General features: G+C 32.2%; 1 protein-coding gene across 1 annotated transcript; it reads left to right on the plus strand.

Annotated features, from left to right (window-relative positions):
- Nucleotides 1–4992: 4992 nt before the first annotated feature.
- On the plus strand, nucleotides 4993–17502 carry LOC143249524 (uncharacterized). The gene is made up of 4 exons (XM_076499516.1): nucleotides 4993–5106; nucleotides 5339–5450; nucleotides 9280–9500; nucleotides 14135–17502. Exons 1-4 carry the CDS (start codon nucleotides 5056–5058, stop codon nucleotides 14741–14743), a joined length of 993 nt encoding a protein of 330 aa, XP_076355631.1. The 5' UTR covers nucleotides 4993–5055; the 3' UTR covers nucleotides 14744–17502.
- Nucleotides 17503–19331: the final 1829 nt, after the last annotated feature.

The following is a 19331-nucleotide window of genomic DNA, read 5'->3' on the forward strand; positions in this document are numbered from 1 at the left end:
ATGACAAAGCCACAAAGTTCTTATCGTGTGCAGTAATTTACTTTTCATGAACGCCTTTCTATCTATAGGTCATAGAAGTAAATGGAAAGGCTACAGAACGTTAACACATTTTTTATTTTTATTTTTGGAAAGACTGACACGTTTACGGTATAGAAAATAAACTTATTATTTAGTATTTTTATTTGTTTATCTGTAGTTAAGCATAAAACTATACGATGGGCTCTCTGCGCTCTGCCCGCAAATGATGCGTTGTAAGTTCGCAAACGTACAGCTGTGCCGTTGGGTAGGGGTTGTGGTGGGCGTGATTTAAGAAATACTTCACCTGTGCCTGTTAAACCAAAAGTTTTCAAAAAATACCAGTATCTTTCTTAAAGAAGCAGTTAAAATAACAATAATTTTAACCTACTGACTTATGTTTTTTAATACACACAACTGATGCTTTATTCATTGAAGTAGACTTATTTCTGGTTTTATGTATCCCCAGAACTTTAGTTTATCCATATATAAGTATAACGGAAGAATTGTGTGTGTAATCCAACTTAGGCCTTTTGATTCAAGTTCATTTTCTGTACAAGGACCTCCTTCACAATGTAATTCTTTTATGTTAAGAAAGTCAATATTAATTAATTCAGTACGTTAGCTATTATGTATTATTGTTCAGGTTAAACAGTTAGCATGCAAGATCACCAACAAAAGTTGAAATAAATAAAGTAGTTGGTTTCAGAACATTCCTTAAGCCTATCAAAGAATCGCCGAAAGTTACGTGGTGATCAGATGTCAAGAAGTTGGGAATTTTTCTTATTTCGCAAACAGGCACGAGATACTTTATGTTTTTTTTTTAGAATTAAGCACAAAGCTACACAATAAGCTATCTGTGCTCTGCCCACCACAGGTATTGAAACCCGGGTTTTGGCTGCTTTGTAGATAGATATAGTGTTTCTGTGTATATGCATGTAAGTATCTTAAGCCTCACAATTTTTTGTATCACTGTTTATCTTTTTTACGAAATTTTCGTTTTCATATTTTCAACAAAGTCTTTTGTTACCAAAAATATTTCCCCCTAAAAAATAAAGCTTAAATTATTAAGAAAGCTGATAAAGATACCAAATGAAGTTGAACACCATATAAGTAAAACAAGTATATTTGGTGTATTTCTGTTAGTCATTAAAGGCCGCCATGTAATAATGTAGTGCAATAAGAGTTTCTATCATTGAATTGATAATTTGTTTTAATTAAACACGAAGCTACACAATGGGCTATCTATGCTCTGCCCACCACGGGTATCGAAACCCGGTGTTTAGCGTCGTAAGTCCGCAGACGTACGGCTGAGCCACTGGGAGGCTTCTATCACTGGACAAGTTCTTTTTGGTTTTTCGGTAAAAAACAATAAATCTTCCAGCCACTACACAATAACGAAAGCGATTTATTTCTTCGACTGTAACGTACAAGTTGTATAGGCTATGTTCGTTAAAATACCTAATTCACAAATAAAATTATATACTCGCTGACTCAAAAATGGCTGACTAACACATATCAGTAATTGATCAAAACACGGAATCAGATTAATTAACTAATATATTTAGTGACTTACTCAGTAAATCATTATTAAATGTTCAATTACTTCACTCAGTTTGGTGTTGTATATTGCATATAATCTTCATTTGCCCAAATTACCGAGCTAGAGAATTTAAAAAAATCACGTGCACGTCAAACACAGATATTCAAGAAATATTTAGATGTCACGCATAATAATTACGCCACGCTAAACCTCCCTCTAGCAAATAGTACACTCTTTTAATTTTTGAAAATCCTTAAAGGGCTAAACAGTGTAGTGTTTAAAAATATAAGAGTCGTAATACTAATGTCTTATGAAAAGTATAATTTGTTGTAATCACGTTTCGCCCGCTTGTAAAAAGAGTGCATACGAAAACAATTATTGTGATATCAAATGGCTTATATAAATAGTGTTTCAATACTAAAAGTTTGCATTGAAAGTAGTCTGAAGAACTCTGGATTGAGCGCAACGTGTCTTCGCTAACATAACGAAAATAATGTGGTTAGTATACTAATGTTGAACTCTTCTAGATAGAGAATGTAGTATTTAAAAATACAATAGGCCTAATACTAATCTCTTGATAAATATAATTGAGTTACAACCATGCTTTGCTAACTTGTAAAGGGAGTTCGCACCATAACAATACATAATGTCAAAATTAACTTATAAAAATAGCTTATATCCTTCTATTAAATTCGCAGTTTTCTAAACAGTCCCCATACACAAATGAAATAATAATGCATAAAACTTAAAGATATGTAATTAGTGATAAAGTTGTTACGTGCAGATGAGTTTATTGACTCTGTTCCAGATTTAATGTTTAGTAATTTAATATCAAGGTATGTTTTAGTTAAATATATATTTAGAAATGCAAGTAACTTATAGTGCTAAATATGTGTTGCGAAATTCTTGTCTATTCTTTAACTTTGTAGAGGATCCTCGTGTGTAAGTAAAATATTGTTGCCAACTGAATTTTCGAGAACCTCGCCTAAAGTTTAAAAATCGACGCGCCAAGTGACAGTTTAATATTGTCGGTTTGCAACCAGGAGCGTAGAACATAATTAGAACACAAAATGAGCGATTTCAACGGCCTGAAACCTCTACTCTAATTGTATTGCTAGTTTTTGTTTCGACGTTTTTATTTAATAGACGTGCTTATAGACATTATATCACAACGTGTTTGCCTTTTGATGAGCTTTAACAGGAATATTATATATTTGTGATTGTTTTAGTATTTTTCGAGAAACTTGCAATTACTTGTGTTGTAACTAGCACACATTATTGTCCAAGCGATGCCCAGGCGGTCAGTCGGCTCGGTAGTCACTGTGAGGTTCGCGCGTTCGATTTAAATACATTGCACAGTTCAGTCCTACTTCCATTCTTTTCTATCTTCGTTCGTTGTATGTTAGAGTTTTTCAATAAAGACTGTCTTTTAACTTGTTGAGTCATCTGGGAAACAGATTCCAATTATGACAAGCAAGCGTCTGAAACTTTCCGATATTAGACAGTTCTGCAAACCAGTTACTAGTACTACAAGTGACAATGCAGATGCAGATAATCCAACAACCTCAAGCAAAGAAATAGAAACTTGCCATACAGAGGAAATACCATGTTCATCAGAGGACGAGTCTGAAAATGCTTGTGCAACTATTGCACATCATGAACCATCAGACAGTTGTGAAACAAGTTTGTGCAATAATGAAAAATCTGACACTCCACAGATACAGTGTGGAAATCCATATCATCCAGACGCACAACTCATACCACGACAGAAAGCAAAATCTCAAAATATCAACTTCCAGGGCAAGTGGTTTGATGAGTTCCCATGGCTACACTTCGACAATCAGACTCAAAAAGTCATATGCTTTGATTGTGCCAAGGTGGAAAATAAAGGCCTTTTTTCAGAGAAATTGGAGAGGCCAGTGGAGTATACCTTCATATCCATCGGGTTTTGCAACTGGAAAAAGGCAAAACAGAAATTCAACGAACACCAATCCTCCTCTCAGCACAGATTCGCTGTATCTCCAGAAGGTTCACTTGATGTAACTCCAGTGACTGTCTAGCTACATGATGGAAAAAAGAAGCAGCAGGAAGAATGCAAAAGAAGTCTAGCCAAAATATTCAGAAGTTTACGTTTCTTACTGCGTCAAGGTTTAGCATAATGTGGACGTACTGATACGGAGGGGAACTTCCTGCAGTTAATGAAGCTCCTGAAAGAGGAAGATCCTGAGTTGACGGCCTACTCGTCAAAGAAAACCACATTCACATGACTAGCTGATGACTAGTTGATGACTAGCTGCCTTCCCTCTAGTCTTACACTGCTAAATTTGGGACGGCTAGCACAGATAGCCCTCGAGTAGCTTTGTGCGAAACTCAAAAAACAAACAAACAAGATAGCCTATAAAAAACTAGACCGTAATAGGTTATATTTTGATTTAATAATTGTGACAAAACTTATAATGCATGACACTTTGAATAGCAAAATGTTCTAGATGTCAGGCTGAATATTTTCAACCAATGTTGCGATAGTTTGGGGCCTAATAGATCTTCAATATTAAATAGTTAAATTACTGATAAATGATAACGTGAATCCAGTCAATTTAATGATAACAAAATCGTTGTTATTTCTTGAACCTCACGCTGATGGGCCTAACTCAGTGGTTTGGTGTTGGTTTTGTTTTGAATTTCGCGCAAAGCTACACGATGGCTATCTCAGGATACGAGTCGAGCGCCTTAACCACCTGGCCATGCCAGGCCCCTAAGTCAGCGAAAGCTATTTGAACATTTTTACTTACATGTTAACTTTTCCGGTATCTGTATTTCTTTGTCGAAATATAAACTCAGTATTAAAAAAATTGTACTAACTAAATATATAGTTAACAAAAATAACTGACTCAACAATCAATCATAAACTGTGAGAGACTCGCAAGTTATTAACTTATGTTTTATATTCCTCAAATCGTTTTCTAAGCTTTTATCTTTTGATTAAAAAGGTTGGTGTGATTACAGTTTGTAACAGGTAATGCTGGGCATTCTTAGAACAAACATTCTTCTTTTAACACATAGAATATTAATTGCGTGTATGCTTTAATACGCCTGTAACATGTATGTTAATAATGTTATGCATCAGTGTCGTGGTAAAAATTCATTTCAAAATTTTATGTATAGTTGAGATACCTTTGATATAGGTTAATAGTATTGTATAACTTATGTTGTGATTATTAGTAGTATTTACACACATAAGTTAGTTGGTGATATTCTTTTCATTCTTGTCATACGTTTTCAAGTGCTATATCCATATATTTTATAACTTGTAATAGTGTGGTATTCTATTCTCAAGGCTACCAGAGCCAACAAGATAAAAGATATAGGAAGCTAGTCATGTATGTGCGCATGAGTAGTAGAGTTTTGTACAGGCATACCCTTGACAACTTGGGACACGCTGCGTCGATTTTCCTAACGCTAGATGTGTTCATGCTCCAGACGAATGTATTGATCAAATGTGTCATATACCAGGAGACCTGTGTCTGATGTCGGGCCACTTTCCTACTGTAAGTGAATGTGTGATGGCCAACTATTCGGTTTGGTATATCGGGTTAAGAATAAGTAAAAATAATCAGAAGAAGGGTTAAATTTAGTATTACTATTAGTTATCACGTGTTGTATGCTTTTGTCACCGACGTGATATATGGAAGTTTTGAAAATGTTTATGATAATTAATACGTAATAAACTGATTGCCTGATAGCATTTTTACTGGTTCACAATGTACTTGTATATCACAGCCCGTAGTCATGACCGAAATTTTCACATTGAATGTTACAACAAGCACTAGAAGCAATTTATATCACATCAACGATAGTCTGATATTTAAAATTCATCCTGCCAGCCCTAAAGGTATCTATTTTTTGTTTTGTTTTTCGTTATCTTAGTTTCATTAGAAGTAGTGTATGTTATTGAACGTACATCATCAACAGCAGTTTGAGCCAAAATTTGAAAAAAAACATTTTGACCTGAGAGTGAGATACAAAGTAATGTAGTCTTACTCTTAGAAATATTTACTGCAGGACAGTTTAAACACTTTTGCTTAGTTTTTGTGTAAAAGACAGAGCCTCTTAACTTACCTCGAGATAGCGTAGTTTATCTTTGTAATTGGGTAGTATTGTATATTTGTAGAAATGTATATTCTTTCAAAAGAATGATTTAACTTTAATATTGAGTGCTACACACATGTGCTATTTTCCTCTTCTACCACTGTTCAGTTTATTTAAAAAAAAATAATTTTATATTCTGTCTTTAATATTTTACTTAGTAGTGAAGTACTGTGCAGTAAGGAAAGATATCTATTAATAACAAGTGGTTGTTTTTTTTTGTCTGGAGCTTTATTGGACCAGTTGGCAAATGTACAAATTTCTGTAAGTTGTGAAATAGCTGATAATTGAAATTTGACATTGGAGAATGATGATTGTTCATTTGGTAATTCTTTGTTTATTATCATTTAAAACACAAGTTTTAAATTCATTAACTTGCTGTTAAAAAGAAGTTCATTTTTAGCATGGTTTGGTTAAATTTAAATTGACTTAAAGATATTAGTAAGTCAGGTTAGATATGATAAACAAATCAAAGCTCTTTTTTTAATAATCACTGGTTTAAGTGTGGTAGAATCAAAATCTTTTATTCATTTTTTGCTTCCTTGTAGAATTATACTTTAAATTTGTGAGTCTCAGTTATACACATATTAAGATAAATAAAAAAAAAACTGAATACTGAAGTACCACTGTTTCTGCTTATTTACCCTAACTAAGCCCTATGTATAATATTATTAGGTTGGTCCAAAGTTTGAAAATATTTCATGGACATTCACATTTATCTTTAAGTTTTATTTAGTTATTGTGATTTTTTTGACACAAAAATTAAAGTATCAAACCTAAATCAAGGTTATTATTTTTCTAAGTTTTGTCAAGGTTGTAAAAGTCGGTGGTTTTTTATTGTTAAATTTGATTACATTATAGTTCTTGAATAGTGGTTCTGTAATTAACTAAAGATGAGCATATGGTAAAGGTGAAAGAAAAGTTAAGATCATTTTAATTTGTTATTTTTAACTGTAAGATCTATTAGGTAACAGTGCATACTTTTATTTTCATACTTGTGGTAACTAAGTATGTGTATTCCAATTTTAGTACTTAACTACACAAGATATTACTTGCCTTATCAGTTAACTTTTTGAAAGCAACAACCTATATGCAAGTAGTTCTTCAGAAGACATATTCCAGTTATAGTTACACAACTACAAATTCTTGAAGTTTAACATACAGCACAATTAAAACTTTCATATACAAATAAAGATTTGATGTATGGATCCATAAAATAAAATATTTAGATACTTTGCCTATATCCAAGAGATATGTGTTCAAAAGTATTGCTTATAAATAGTTGTTGTTTTGAATTAAGTACAAAGCTATACAATGGCCTATCTGTGCTCTGCCCACCATGGGTGTCGACACCCGGTTTTTGATGTTGTTAGTTCACAAACACACTGCTGAGCCACTGGGGGGGCCTTAGAAATAGTATTTTAAAACTTAGGACACTGTGGCCTCATTAAAACCTTCTTACAAGTTTAGCTGCTTAAATATAAAAGCTTATGTTAACTATTTTGTATGACTAACAGAATGATCATAAGCTCCAGAACAAGTTTTATTTATTTTACATGTTTTATTTCTACAACATTTTCAGGAATGACTTGTTGCTTGCATTGTTTGCCTCATTGTGCAACAGACTATGCATTTTAAAAAAGTTCTGTAGTAAAAAGGTAATACACTCTTCATTGGTCTCTAGAACAAACATAAAAGTCTATAGTTTGTTACCCATTATGAGTCTACCAGTGTAAGCAGCAGATTACTTCTAAAGAGGTAGTAAAAGTGAAATTTTATGTGAAATAAATATAACATCGTTCTGGAGTTTTTGGTTGTTTTTTCATAAATGTCTTAACTACTCCAATCAGCAGTTGGAAGTATTACTTCCCTTGTTAGTTACTTAACCAGGAATGCCATGTTGGCTGACTTATTTAACTTTTATTTTATTTTTATGGAGTTGTTATCACTTTTGTATATTAGTTATTGGATATTTAATTCAATTCAGAAAAAGAACTGTTTCTATAAAGTGCATACAGTTGTTAACTATAAACTTGGTACTTAAGAAAATTTATTATATGATTTGACTTAAATTAAAATAATGTAAATGAAACTTGGTGCCATAGAAACTGAAACAGGTAGCATTGTATCAAACTTTGATCAAGGTGCATATTCCCCAAATACTGTGTATCAATGCATCTGTAATTTTAAAATACTGCTATTTTTTATGTCTCAGGTACAGAATTGCATACTTTTATGTGCATTTTATGTTTATAATTTGTGCCATTATTTGGTACTAGCTTGAATGTTTGAATACTTTTTTAATTTTTTGTTTTAATTTTTAATGGCATTACGGAGGATTAACAACTTAAAAAATAGTTATTACTGTTGTTGTATAGTAATTAATATGTATAATAAAACATTGATATTGAAATTCTGGAAGGAAAATGAAAGGTCGTTTTTCTTGGTCTCTTCAAACTATGAAATATATTGATGTAACTCACTCTCCTTCTTTCGACATTTATCTGCACAATAAATGTTAGACCTTAAAAGATTGCATGAAACAGTAAAGATCATTCCAAAATTATGATCAAAATATCTTAGTGCACAATAATGTTTTTAAGTTACCACTGTTTCTTACATTTTTGTTTGTGAATTAGGATTACTTGTGTAGGTGTTTTTCAAAAGTACTATTATTTTCTTCATGTGTATTTTTTAATTGCTGTTGTTACTTGGAAACTTTGTAAAAAGTTCAATTGCCACAAGGTACTTTCAATACCTCTAGTAGTCAGTCTTGCATTTCATCTAGCATGCCATGAACCCATCTGTTTTATGTTTCTGATAATTTTTTATTAGAATAATATCAAATAATTTTATTATTGATCCAAATATGTTTATCTTTGAAAAATATTATTTAATGTATTGAACTTTAAATCTACTACTAAAATCATTGTTACCTTAATTGTCCCTTTGTTTACTACTGATATACCAAATTCCCATGTCACTAGCCAAGCTTAGTTTAAACTATACCACTTTTAAGAAGTATATTTAGAGCTTTGCCAGACTTCCTACTATCTAACCTTCTTAAATGGAGCCAGTCTGTAACAAATAATTTACCTTTATCCAGGAAATTATCCCATAGGTCCGACCAGTAAATGTCAAATACATGAAAGCATACATTTGCTGCATAGTTTGTGCATATACAGAGATATTTTTGTTTTCAGTTTCTTACACAATGGTCTATCTGTGCTCTGCTCACCATGTTTTTTTTTATTATTAAGAATACAGCATATGAATATAGATAAGGAAATTATTCAAGTGCTTACTTTCAAAGATATGTAAAATGACATCACAATTTTTACATGTTATAAGTAAATATTTAAGTCACTAATGCTTACACAGAGAATAGATTATTTTTTTTTGTGTTACATAAATGTATTTAAAGGTTATCACTGCATTGTACAGTTGTTTACCAAGTGGTTAGTTTACAGCTCATGAAAGATGTCATATTTGTTACTACCAGGATTTTTACATTAAGGATTAACTTTTATATGCACAATTTTTACTGATTGAACTAAATTTCAATTTTTTTTCAGTATCTACTTTACAAGTTGTCATTATTGTGATAGCTGTAGTGTTAATGCTGGGATTCATCACCTGTGTCCTCAGTCACTACAAGATGGGTGCATGGTCATGGCAAGAAGGATGGGGCAGGCCACCTCTTAGTCCTTTAGAGCCCCAAGGCTTCTTTCAAGGTAGATCTACACAGAACTTGTCTCCAGTGGAGTATAATTATGCACCTGCATCACATTCCTCAGTAAGTTTGTGTTCTGTACATGTATGCAATTAAATAACTTGTATTTGTTTTTGAATGACACCAGTTTTATAATACTTTCTTCTAAGTACAATGTGATTGAAGAGCCCAAAATGGTCCAATCATAAAATGTTTTGAAAATAGTACTGAAATATATGTTACAAAACAGAACTTTTTCACTTGAGATTCCTTTTTCAAGTGTAAGCTATTTGAATTTAACACTTCATAAACATTACCCTGTCATATAGTCACAGAAAGAAACATTGTTATATTTAAATGGTGTATAAGCATTTTTCATTGAAACGCAGTTGTTTTAATTCTGAGAAACAAAGTAATGTGATAGATATAACTTTTACTGGTTTTAATTTTCAAACAGTTATAATAATATTCTACAAATAATGAAATTTTGTTTTGAAAACTAGACCAAGTTTGAAACCATTTAATGACTTTGGTATTTTTATGAGCTCTTCAGTAATGCATTTAAACTAAATTGAAGATTGAAATTTCAAATTCAAGTTAAAATTATGCTTTTATGGTATATAAGCATAACATGTATTTTGTATCTCCAATATTTTAATGTAGTATTTCATAGATTTTGTCAGTTTTTGTAATATGTGCAATTTTAACATCACATTTGGGTCAAGAAAGTCATTAAGTTTATTTTGTTCCTTGTCATTCCCTTGAAATTACATCTGGATTTCTGGATATGGCTATAAAGCTGCATCTTTTATATGAAAGTATACAGCAGTTTTCTTCTTTTGTAGGTCAGGTTGTAGTTTGATTTAACATAGTTTGTGCTCATATTTTGAGAAGAATGTAGTTATAAATATTGATATATAATACCATGACCTCGCAGCTCTCTCTCTAAAGCTAAAGCTATCAGTTTGGTGAATGAAATTTTACTTTTCTTTTTGAATAGTAATAATACCCTGAAGTTTAACGTGTAACGTTAACTGACTCTTCATAAATATTTGAAGTCAGTACCAGAATGTAAGAGTAAATCATCTGATGAAGTAGCTCTCCTTCATCCAAGACATACATATTATTGTGTTTGTGTTTGCGAGTATGGATAAACATTGTTTCATTGTGTCGTATTTCTTCTTTTCTTAGTCAAATAATTTGTAATTACTGTGTAATATATTTATTGGTAGATTCTCCCATTATTTTGTGTAACTGTTTCATTCACTCTTTGAGAAACAACTATGGATTAGGTAGAAAGGAGGAAATTTTGGTGCCATGATTACAACATATCTATTTGTGGAGTTTTGCATTGAAATGCATGTTGCCCTTTACTACTTCTCTAGTTTTTAAGTTTGGAAAAGCTTCATTGTCATGAAATTGGCACTTTTACAACAATTCAGAGGACTTTCCAACAAGAAGAAGAGTTAGTCATTGAAGGGAGATGGTTGTTTGAGAAAGTTATAGGTTTAGGAGAAGTCATCTCCAGATTTTGATTCTTCTGATAACACTGTGATGGCCCATGACTTCCCTCTCATTGCAGTTCGCAACTTGAACTTGCAACCAATATGTGATGCATTCAGAATTGCTGTTAAATTATTTCTCCCCTGAGGGAAGCGCAGATAACTGAAGGTCGTAGTGGTGAAGTGGCATCCAGCAAGTCTGAAATTGAATGGGATGATTTATAAAGGACTCCTAGACCTTGGTTATCCAGAACAACTCAATTCTGAAATGGACTTAACTCTTCTTACAGAAAAAGCTATCTTTAAGCATTGCTAAAATAATTTTAGTAATCTGCTCACCAGTTGTTATACCCAACTAGTTTCACACCATTTTTGAACATGTACACATGTGTGAGTACTCTCCACCAATAGTATTCAGACACCTGCTTGTCCTACTCAATTTTGATTTTCTCAATTGGCATGACATCTGAAAATTCTTATATTTTGTGTTTGTTTGCAATTGTTTCTACACTTTTGCATTCTTGTTTCTGAATTCTACATTTTTAATATGAATTCAAGATTGAATCTGGTCAACAATGATATTCCCGCCATAGACAACAACACACATGGCACAATTTCTCAGGTTACTGGACTGACTTTATCTACTGAAGAAATACAAGTCTTGGTTCACAGAGAGTCTTATGTTTGGCCAGTATTTTTTTGTGTGTCTACATGACAATGTTTCTGAGGAGCCCTACCATCATGAGGAAGTAAGTTTGGACACTAATTTTCTGGCAACTTCCTTTTTTTGGTCCATCACATTCTACACCCATTCATGATACTTCATTTCCTACTCCCTTCTTCCAACTTGTCAATCATATATGTTATGTTTTATGTTTCTCCTATAGCTTATTGGGTGAAATTCTTCTTTTTTATTATTATGTTTTTCCTTCTTCTTCTGATGTTAGTATTCTTTCTTAGAGATTTTCTGATCAACTACAGTTGGGTATAGATAGGCATGTCCCATCCCCTTTTGTTTGTTGGATCAGTGTGCTTTGGTTTATCTCTGCACCTTGGAATTTTCAGCATTTAGATCCTCTACTTCTGTGGGGCTCAAATCCTGGGGCTTCTGTCCATTTCAGTCAAGCAAAGTTTTCCAGGATTTTCCTTTCCCTGATCTCTCTTTTACACTATCTTTCCTCCCTCCAATAAACATCTGAGGCCATTTCTCAGTCTCCTGATGTCTCTTCAGAAGAGCTCAAAACCTTCCTTTGCTCTTTCCTTTAGTATCTGGTTTTATTTCATTGTTGGGACTTGTTAAAGAAGGATGCTTTACTGGAAGGAGTTTGTCTCCCTGTTCCCTCTCTATGAGATCTTTTTCCTACTTTATTTCAAATTTGATGTCCAAATTTCTTAGAATCACAGATTGCTGTAGCTAGGTTATATTCTTCCTTATCCACCCTAGTGACACATTTGTTTTGTCCTCCCATTACCTCCCTAGATTTGTCTGTGCTGCTTTCTTGCTTTTCTTTTTCTTCAAAGTGTTCTCATTCCTATCCTTGTTTTACTCACACCCACCATTTAGACAGATGCCAGCATCATCAATAACATGGCAGAGATTCCCTGTCTTGTGGAGCCAGATAGCTCCACTTCTCAATTATCTGAAATTCACTTCATGACGGGTCTATGGGTTCTACAGGTTCCTTCCGAAAATGTCTACCTTAGGTTCTGGTCCCCATCACTTTTTGCCAGCTTTCTTTCATCCTCTGTGGGATCCTTTCTCTCTCAGCTGTCTTGCTGAGGCCATTCAAGGCCTTCTATGCAAAGGAGCTATTGAGCAGGTGGTTCCCATCCACCTTGGTTTTTATTCTAATCTCTTTGTGGTCCTCAAAAAGAGATCAATTATAGATCTGTTCAGCTACATTTCTTCACTATGGAATCTCATCCCTTATTTTCGTGGGTGTTTTCTCCGGGACTCTGGATGATTAAATTCAATGTAATGGATGCCTATCTTCACATTCTCATTGCTCTAGAGTCATGTTGTTTTCTTTATTCTGTTCACGAGGGTCAAGTATTCCAGTTAAGGGTACTGCTGTTCAGTCTCTCTTCAGCTTCTTATGTGTTTTGTCTAGTAGTTTGCTCATTTGAAGGGTCTTTGCAATCATCATTACATGGAAGACTGGCTTCTGCTTCCATATTCCTATTTGTAATCAAACAGTTTGCCCATTTTATGTTACCCTTCTAATTCCAGAGCAAAGGGCATACATATTCCAGATGTAGTATTGTACTCCACAGGTTTCCTTCATTCTGGACAGTTGGTTTATGTTTGTTTTGTTTTTTTGTGCATTTATGCTAACCCTCCACTTTTGCAATGTGGAATTCTGTTCTTTTATGTGAAAAGAGGCAAATCCGTTTTAGAAGTTAGCATTTTTTTATATGCTTGAAAGGTATTTCCAATAAGTACTTATCTTCTCTCAGACTTTTCTTCCCCACAAAACCAGTGGTTTTATTCTAGTACTTTCTACTTCTTGAAAGTGAGTATTGAGCAGAAATAACAGAAAGAGTTAGTTGTGCCATTACACGTTGTGCAATATTATTGGTGGAGAGTGTTCTGGGGGGAATTTAAAGACTGGTGTACTGGTTGCTAAAATTCTTTTAGCAATGCTAAAACAGAGTGGTCAACAATTGAGATAAATTTTTATGTGATAGAAGATAAGTACCTATCAGAAATGCATTTTTAGTGTAAGAAAATGTTAACTTCAGTTCTAACTGAAGCTACCCAAGAATGGTAAGAAAAGACTAGAGGTGCTATTGGTACACAATGTTCATTCAACTAGCAGGTGAGATGGTGTTAGAGGTAGGTCTACCTGAATTAAAGTTTACATTTTTAAGGTTAAAATTAATGTAAAACAGTCCCTACTACTTAGCTCTTACAGTTTTCCTACTCATCTACCTACAGCAGGATATGTGGTTTTCATTGTGACTGTAATGTAACATTCTGAACTATATTAGGAAAGCAAAGTTTGTGTAAAATCTCTTAGCATGAGTACATTTAGTTATTTAGGGAAGTAGAGAATTATTTCATTTTAATACAAAATATTTATTTTGTTTAAATCTTGTTTATTTTAACAGTAAATAGCAGTAACTTATGTTAGTACTTTTACAATATTTGAATATAAAGTAAAAAAAAAGTTTAAATATATCACTGATTTCTTTCTTCTGAATTCTTTTTCTCAGGTGCTCTATACCCCTGACAGTGTAGAAAAACATAGAAAAATGGATCTTGCTTCTAAGCAAGACCAACAGATAAGACAGCAAACAGTGCAAATGGACTTTACCTTAGGTTTACCGGCTACAATATCTTTACCTGATGGTGAAAAGTTTCAATACAATGGTTTAAAGTCTGTTCATGTGCAGGATTCCATTCAAGACAATGAAATACTTAGGAGCTGGATAAAACCACCGCCTAACAAAACAGTATCAAAAAATGAAAATCTTCCTCCCTATCAGTCAAACTCTTTTAGTCTCTTGTCAAAGCCAGTAGTCGTGCAGACTCCAAATATTAGTTCCCTAGTCATACATTCAAACAGTGGTCATGTGAATGTTAATGCTGATATTCCCAGTGATCACTGTAATTACATACGAGAACCTTGTAATCTTATGCTCCTTTCTCATATTGAGATACCCAGTATTGTGTCTGCCAGAGACACTTCAAGTAGTGGTCAGGATGGTAGGTCAATTTCTGAAAGAGAACAGTCATTTTTAAAAGCAGTTGACTCGCCTCCATTCTGTTGTGATTTTACTTGCAATCAAGATCATTTTACTGATACAACCAGTGGAGTCTGACCACAGTCTCTTCAATAATAAGGAAATTTTCCTGTGGAAGAAATGTGATATGTATCTTTAAGTACCACACTTGGAGAGTAATGCCTAATAGAAATCAAGGAGAACTGCTCCTAAAGGACGAGAATCAGATCTGGTGTATTGCTGATGACTTCATCTGGTGATGGCCTATTCTAAGAGTGCCTCAGATAAAGTTGTGAATTATTTGGTTATTCAATTTCCCTTTTTTTTTTTGCTACTGGCATTTTATAACCAGTATATTGTATGTTTGACACATATAAATATGTATAGATATATTAGTTGTTTTGTTTTATCTGATAAATGGAAAATCTTTCAACTTCAGCTTAAAACATTCATTCTGTTTTGTTTTTTTTTAACTTGTTGTGCTGGGGTGCCCTAACCACTTAGTTACAAATTATGTGCTTTCAAGTATAAAAGTAAGTGTAGATATCTGTCAGTTGTAAATGACTATCACAAGTACTTTTCTGATATGTCAGATTTTGTTATTAAGAAATTAAATAAAGTGAGTTCTGTTTTGACAAGAAGCATGAAGTAAAAGATGTGTAAAAAGACCTGCGTTATCATAAACTACTGCAGGAATTGGTGCTATATGTTGTTAAGGAATATGAAGTTTATTTGAAAAAAAACATCTTAAACCAAAAGTTTTAGTTAGTTCTTGGTGTATGGTACTGAATTGTGTTGTTGTTATTTTTAAAAATGAAGTGCCCTTTTCATGCTCACATCTTATCGCTTATAGACTTTGAAGAGCTGCTTTTGTTGTTGTTTTTTTTCTTTGATTTGAAAAGCATCACAAACTTTTGCTGTTGTTGAAGTTGTACCCCAAGATGACTATTATTATCTTACAACCACATTCACCCTTTTTTTTGGTCTTTTTCTCTTTAAGGAGTATTTTACAAACAGTGCATTGACTGTTAAAAGAGAATAAAGTTTTCATATACTGGATAGATTTATTTTGCTAGTTTTTTTGTTGTTATCTGTAGCTAGTTAACTTTGTTGTAATGAAATTTGACAGGGTATTAAAATAAGATGGAATCTCTAATTGGAAAAAATTCCAACCCAAAAATGTGTAATAGTTTTTAATTATACATGTAATTCTGGTCAATAATAAAGTCCTGTATGTTGTATTGTAGTGGAGCATGTGTCATCATCATATGTGCCAAGTATGTAAAAAAACAAAAAAATTGTGATACTGTTTTGTGTATGAAATATATACTGCTTTGGATCAGGATTATACATTTTGCCCATTAAATACAGCTGCGATTTATCAGCAGTTCTAAAAGTACATATTTTTTAGAAATTGTCAGGCCATTAACAAGTTTCAAAAATGTTGATTAATTTCTAAGTTATATTGAGTGGTGGTTTAATTTTTGAACTTTGTTTTAAATGGTTCAACTGACATGACACTGACTAATTTTGAACTAAAACAAAAATTAATAAGTTGCATTTTTATTAGTTGCTTTAAAATACATTCAGTAATTTAATCCTTTTCATGCAAAAAAGTAGATTTGTGATTAGTGGTTCAGAAAAATCAACTGATTGACCCACTTTTCTGTTTTGTAACTTATATTTAGTTATTCTTTCAGAACAGATGTTTTGGAAAGTTACTAAGAAATGAAACTTGATCACTTTTGCAATCAAACCTAATTAAAAGTATCTACTGCCAAAAATGTTTTCAATTGTGAATAGCTTTAAGATATCAAGGTAGAAAAAAATTCATCCTTGTTAAAATAAATATTCTTTTGTTTAATTTTCATAATATTTTGATATTTAAAGTGAGCATAGAATTTTCAGCAAGACTTTCTACATTACACACACCTTTCTAAATATCCATTACAGGTATAATAGCATGAACAGTGTTATGTTAATTTTTTTTTGTGGTTTATACTTTGTATGAGCCTAGGAAAACTTAAAATAATTTGGTTTATGAAAAGTCAAAGATTTTACTACATTTCTGCTTTCATATGACAAGCAAATAGTTTTTTTACTTTGAAAGTTAAACATAAAAAAAAAAATGTTTCTTGAAGGTTGCACAGGTTAAGGTGGAAAATTGAAAGCCAAAATTTTTTTCTATGAAAACTTTACTGACTGAAAATTTATAGAATTGAATTTCAAGTTTATAAGTAAAATAGTTGTATGTAATACAAATGGCTTTGTATTATTATAAATTATGTTTTTTATTGTACTGTGTGTAACCTTTACCAGTTGTTTGAAAGTATCAGTCTGAGTTGGTTTATATTTATTTCAGCTTTGGTTGAAATATCATAAATTCATCTGTGAAATATTATTACTTAAAAATATACTTAGTAGATAGTTTTAACAAATATATAGGATACTGTGTTCTATTACATTAAGTGTTATGATTATAACCATATTGTTATTTCATGATTTTCTTACAAAATTTAGTGAATAATTGTAAGTCTGTGATAGACGTCTGTGATTTGGTCTTTGTACCTATCATAACATAGTATGATACTCATATTCAGAGAGCAAGACTTTATAAATGGACAGCGATGGAGAACATCTATACCCCTGGGTACCTCAGAGGTTAGAATACAGGTGTTGTCAGAAAGAGATCTAAGTTTCAAATCATGGTTCCAGACTCTTTTTCCTTGTCATATACTGAGAATATTGTATAGCATATGATATGGGCCAATACTCAGGCCATGCTCTTGTAATATTGTTTCTGCTTGATGGATCTTGGTTAATGTAAATAAAAATCATTGTGAGTCACATAACAAAAACTTCTTTTAATGGTGATGTAGGAGGACATGGAAAACTTTTACTGCAGTGCTGTCTTGATTCTAATTTGCTTTTTTGGAAAATACATTGTTTATGGTGTTAGTTTATAATCTTGAAACAATTTACTTACAGAGGTCATATATTTTTATAATATGCTATGAATAACCCATATTTTAAGTTTTCCCTTAAATAGCATCTATCATCATTTGATGTTGTTACGAACAACATTCATACTGTTGAAAGGTTAATAGTACAAACATTTTCCGTGGAGAAACAGCTCACTGGTATTGTACATTAGGGTGGTTAACTCAGAATAGAACATTAACCATTACCATTTCTTTTTAAATCACACTCTTGCATTGAACAGTGTTGTTCATTGTTATAATAGATGAATGTTAAATGTTTAATGTATCTAATGTGAACAAAGTAAATCATATCAGAACTTTTACTGTTATTTTTTTCTCTTTTATTGTAAAACAGTAAAATGAAAACAATTGAGAAACACAGTTAAACAGAGAGTGAGAAAACACGAGCTTTAGTACTTACATTTTTAAAGTGAATTCATGAAACTGGTGTGATAAGTATTCAGTGTTTGGCTTGCACTTTTTATAACCCATATTTCAGGAAAGGAAGGTCTTATTAAGTGCTTTTGATTAATTGCTAATTTCTGTGATGTGATAATTATGAGACGAATTGTAATTAATGTTAAAAAAGTTTGTCAATAATTTTGATTTGCGATGATAAAAGGTTTAGGTAAATGTGCAAGTACAGTCACTTGCAGAACATATCACTCCAAATATAAACAGTAGATTTATATGTTGTATGTTATAATTATGATAATCTGTTTATATATATATATAGTTACATAGCTTGTTTTTTTTACTTTTTCTATATTATATTGAATGAGCACTAGCTCTATAACTACTTGTGACACAAACACCTAGTAATCATACAATTGACTTTTATACATTAATTTTTGTTTGTCACTTTTAATATTTTTTTATTACATGTAAATAGCTTTGTAATATTTTATTGCATTGTATTTCAAAGAATTTACATTATGGAAAATGAATAACTAGTTTATATTTTTTGTAGGATACTATCTCAAAATTTCATGTTTTTTAGAAACTATATATAATAGTGAAAGGTATTGATAAGATTTTGCTACTTATTAAAGATCTTAAGATATTAATTTAAAACATGGTAGTTCACCTAGATGAGTTAACCAGTAACTGTTTAACAAGAATAGAAAAATGGGATTTTGGAAACAAACCTAAATTAAAGGACTAATAGTTTTTCAGTCACTAATTATTCTGATGTTTAGCACACTACTAATGATTGTATGCTATATTATTTTGTATTTTGTACATGTTTCACTATTAGACTGGTTTACATTAATGCTATTTTTGTTAGGTTTGGTTTAAAGTTTAGTTAGAATATCTGTTAAATTGAAACATTTTAAAAAGATTCTGACTTCAGCTTTCATTGTTTGAATAATCAATAAAGTGTTTGCCCTGGTACTCATTTCCTGCAAAAATTGCTTCTACTATCTGAATATGACTGAATGAAAGGTTTTGTTGTTTTTTTTAGGGGCTTCTGAATGAAATAATAGGTTTCGTTTGAATTTCGCGCAAAGCTACAAGAGGGTTATTTGCGTTAGCTGTCCGCACATTATAACGCCCCCACAGCCGACACGGCGTGCATGTTTGGTGTGACAGAGAATAGAACCTGCAACCCTCAGATTACGGGTCGAGTGCCTCAACCACCAGGCCAATAATAGGCTAGAGGTCTATATTGTTTGTTTTTTTAATTTCGCGTGAAGTTACTGGAA

The sequence above is a fragment of the Tachypleus tridentatus genome, chromosome 1 (genome assembly GCF_004210375.1).
Source record: "Tachypleus tridentatus isolate NWPU-2018 chromosome 1, ASM421037v1, whole genome shotgun sequence".
NCBI lineage: Eukaryota > Metazoa > Arthropoda > Merostomata > Xiphosura > Limulidae > Tachypleus > Tachypleus tridentatus.

Excerpts from the sequence above, each read along its gene's own strand:
- LOC143249524 (XM_076499516.1), top strand. The coding sequence starts at position 5,056 with ATGTGTCATATACCAGGAGACCTGTGTCTGATGTCGGGCCACTTTCCT. Across the intron at positions 5,107-5,338 it reads TGTCGGGCCACTTTCCTACT|CCCGTAGTCATGACCGAAAT; the intron begins GTAAGTGAATGT and ends TGTATATCACAG. Across the intron at positions 9,501-14,134 it reads CACCTGCATCACATTCCTCA|GTGCTCTATACCCCTGACAG; the intron begins GTAAGTTTGTGT and ends TCTTTTTCTCAG.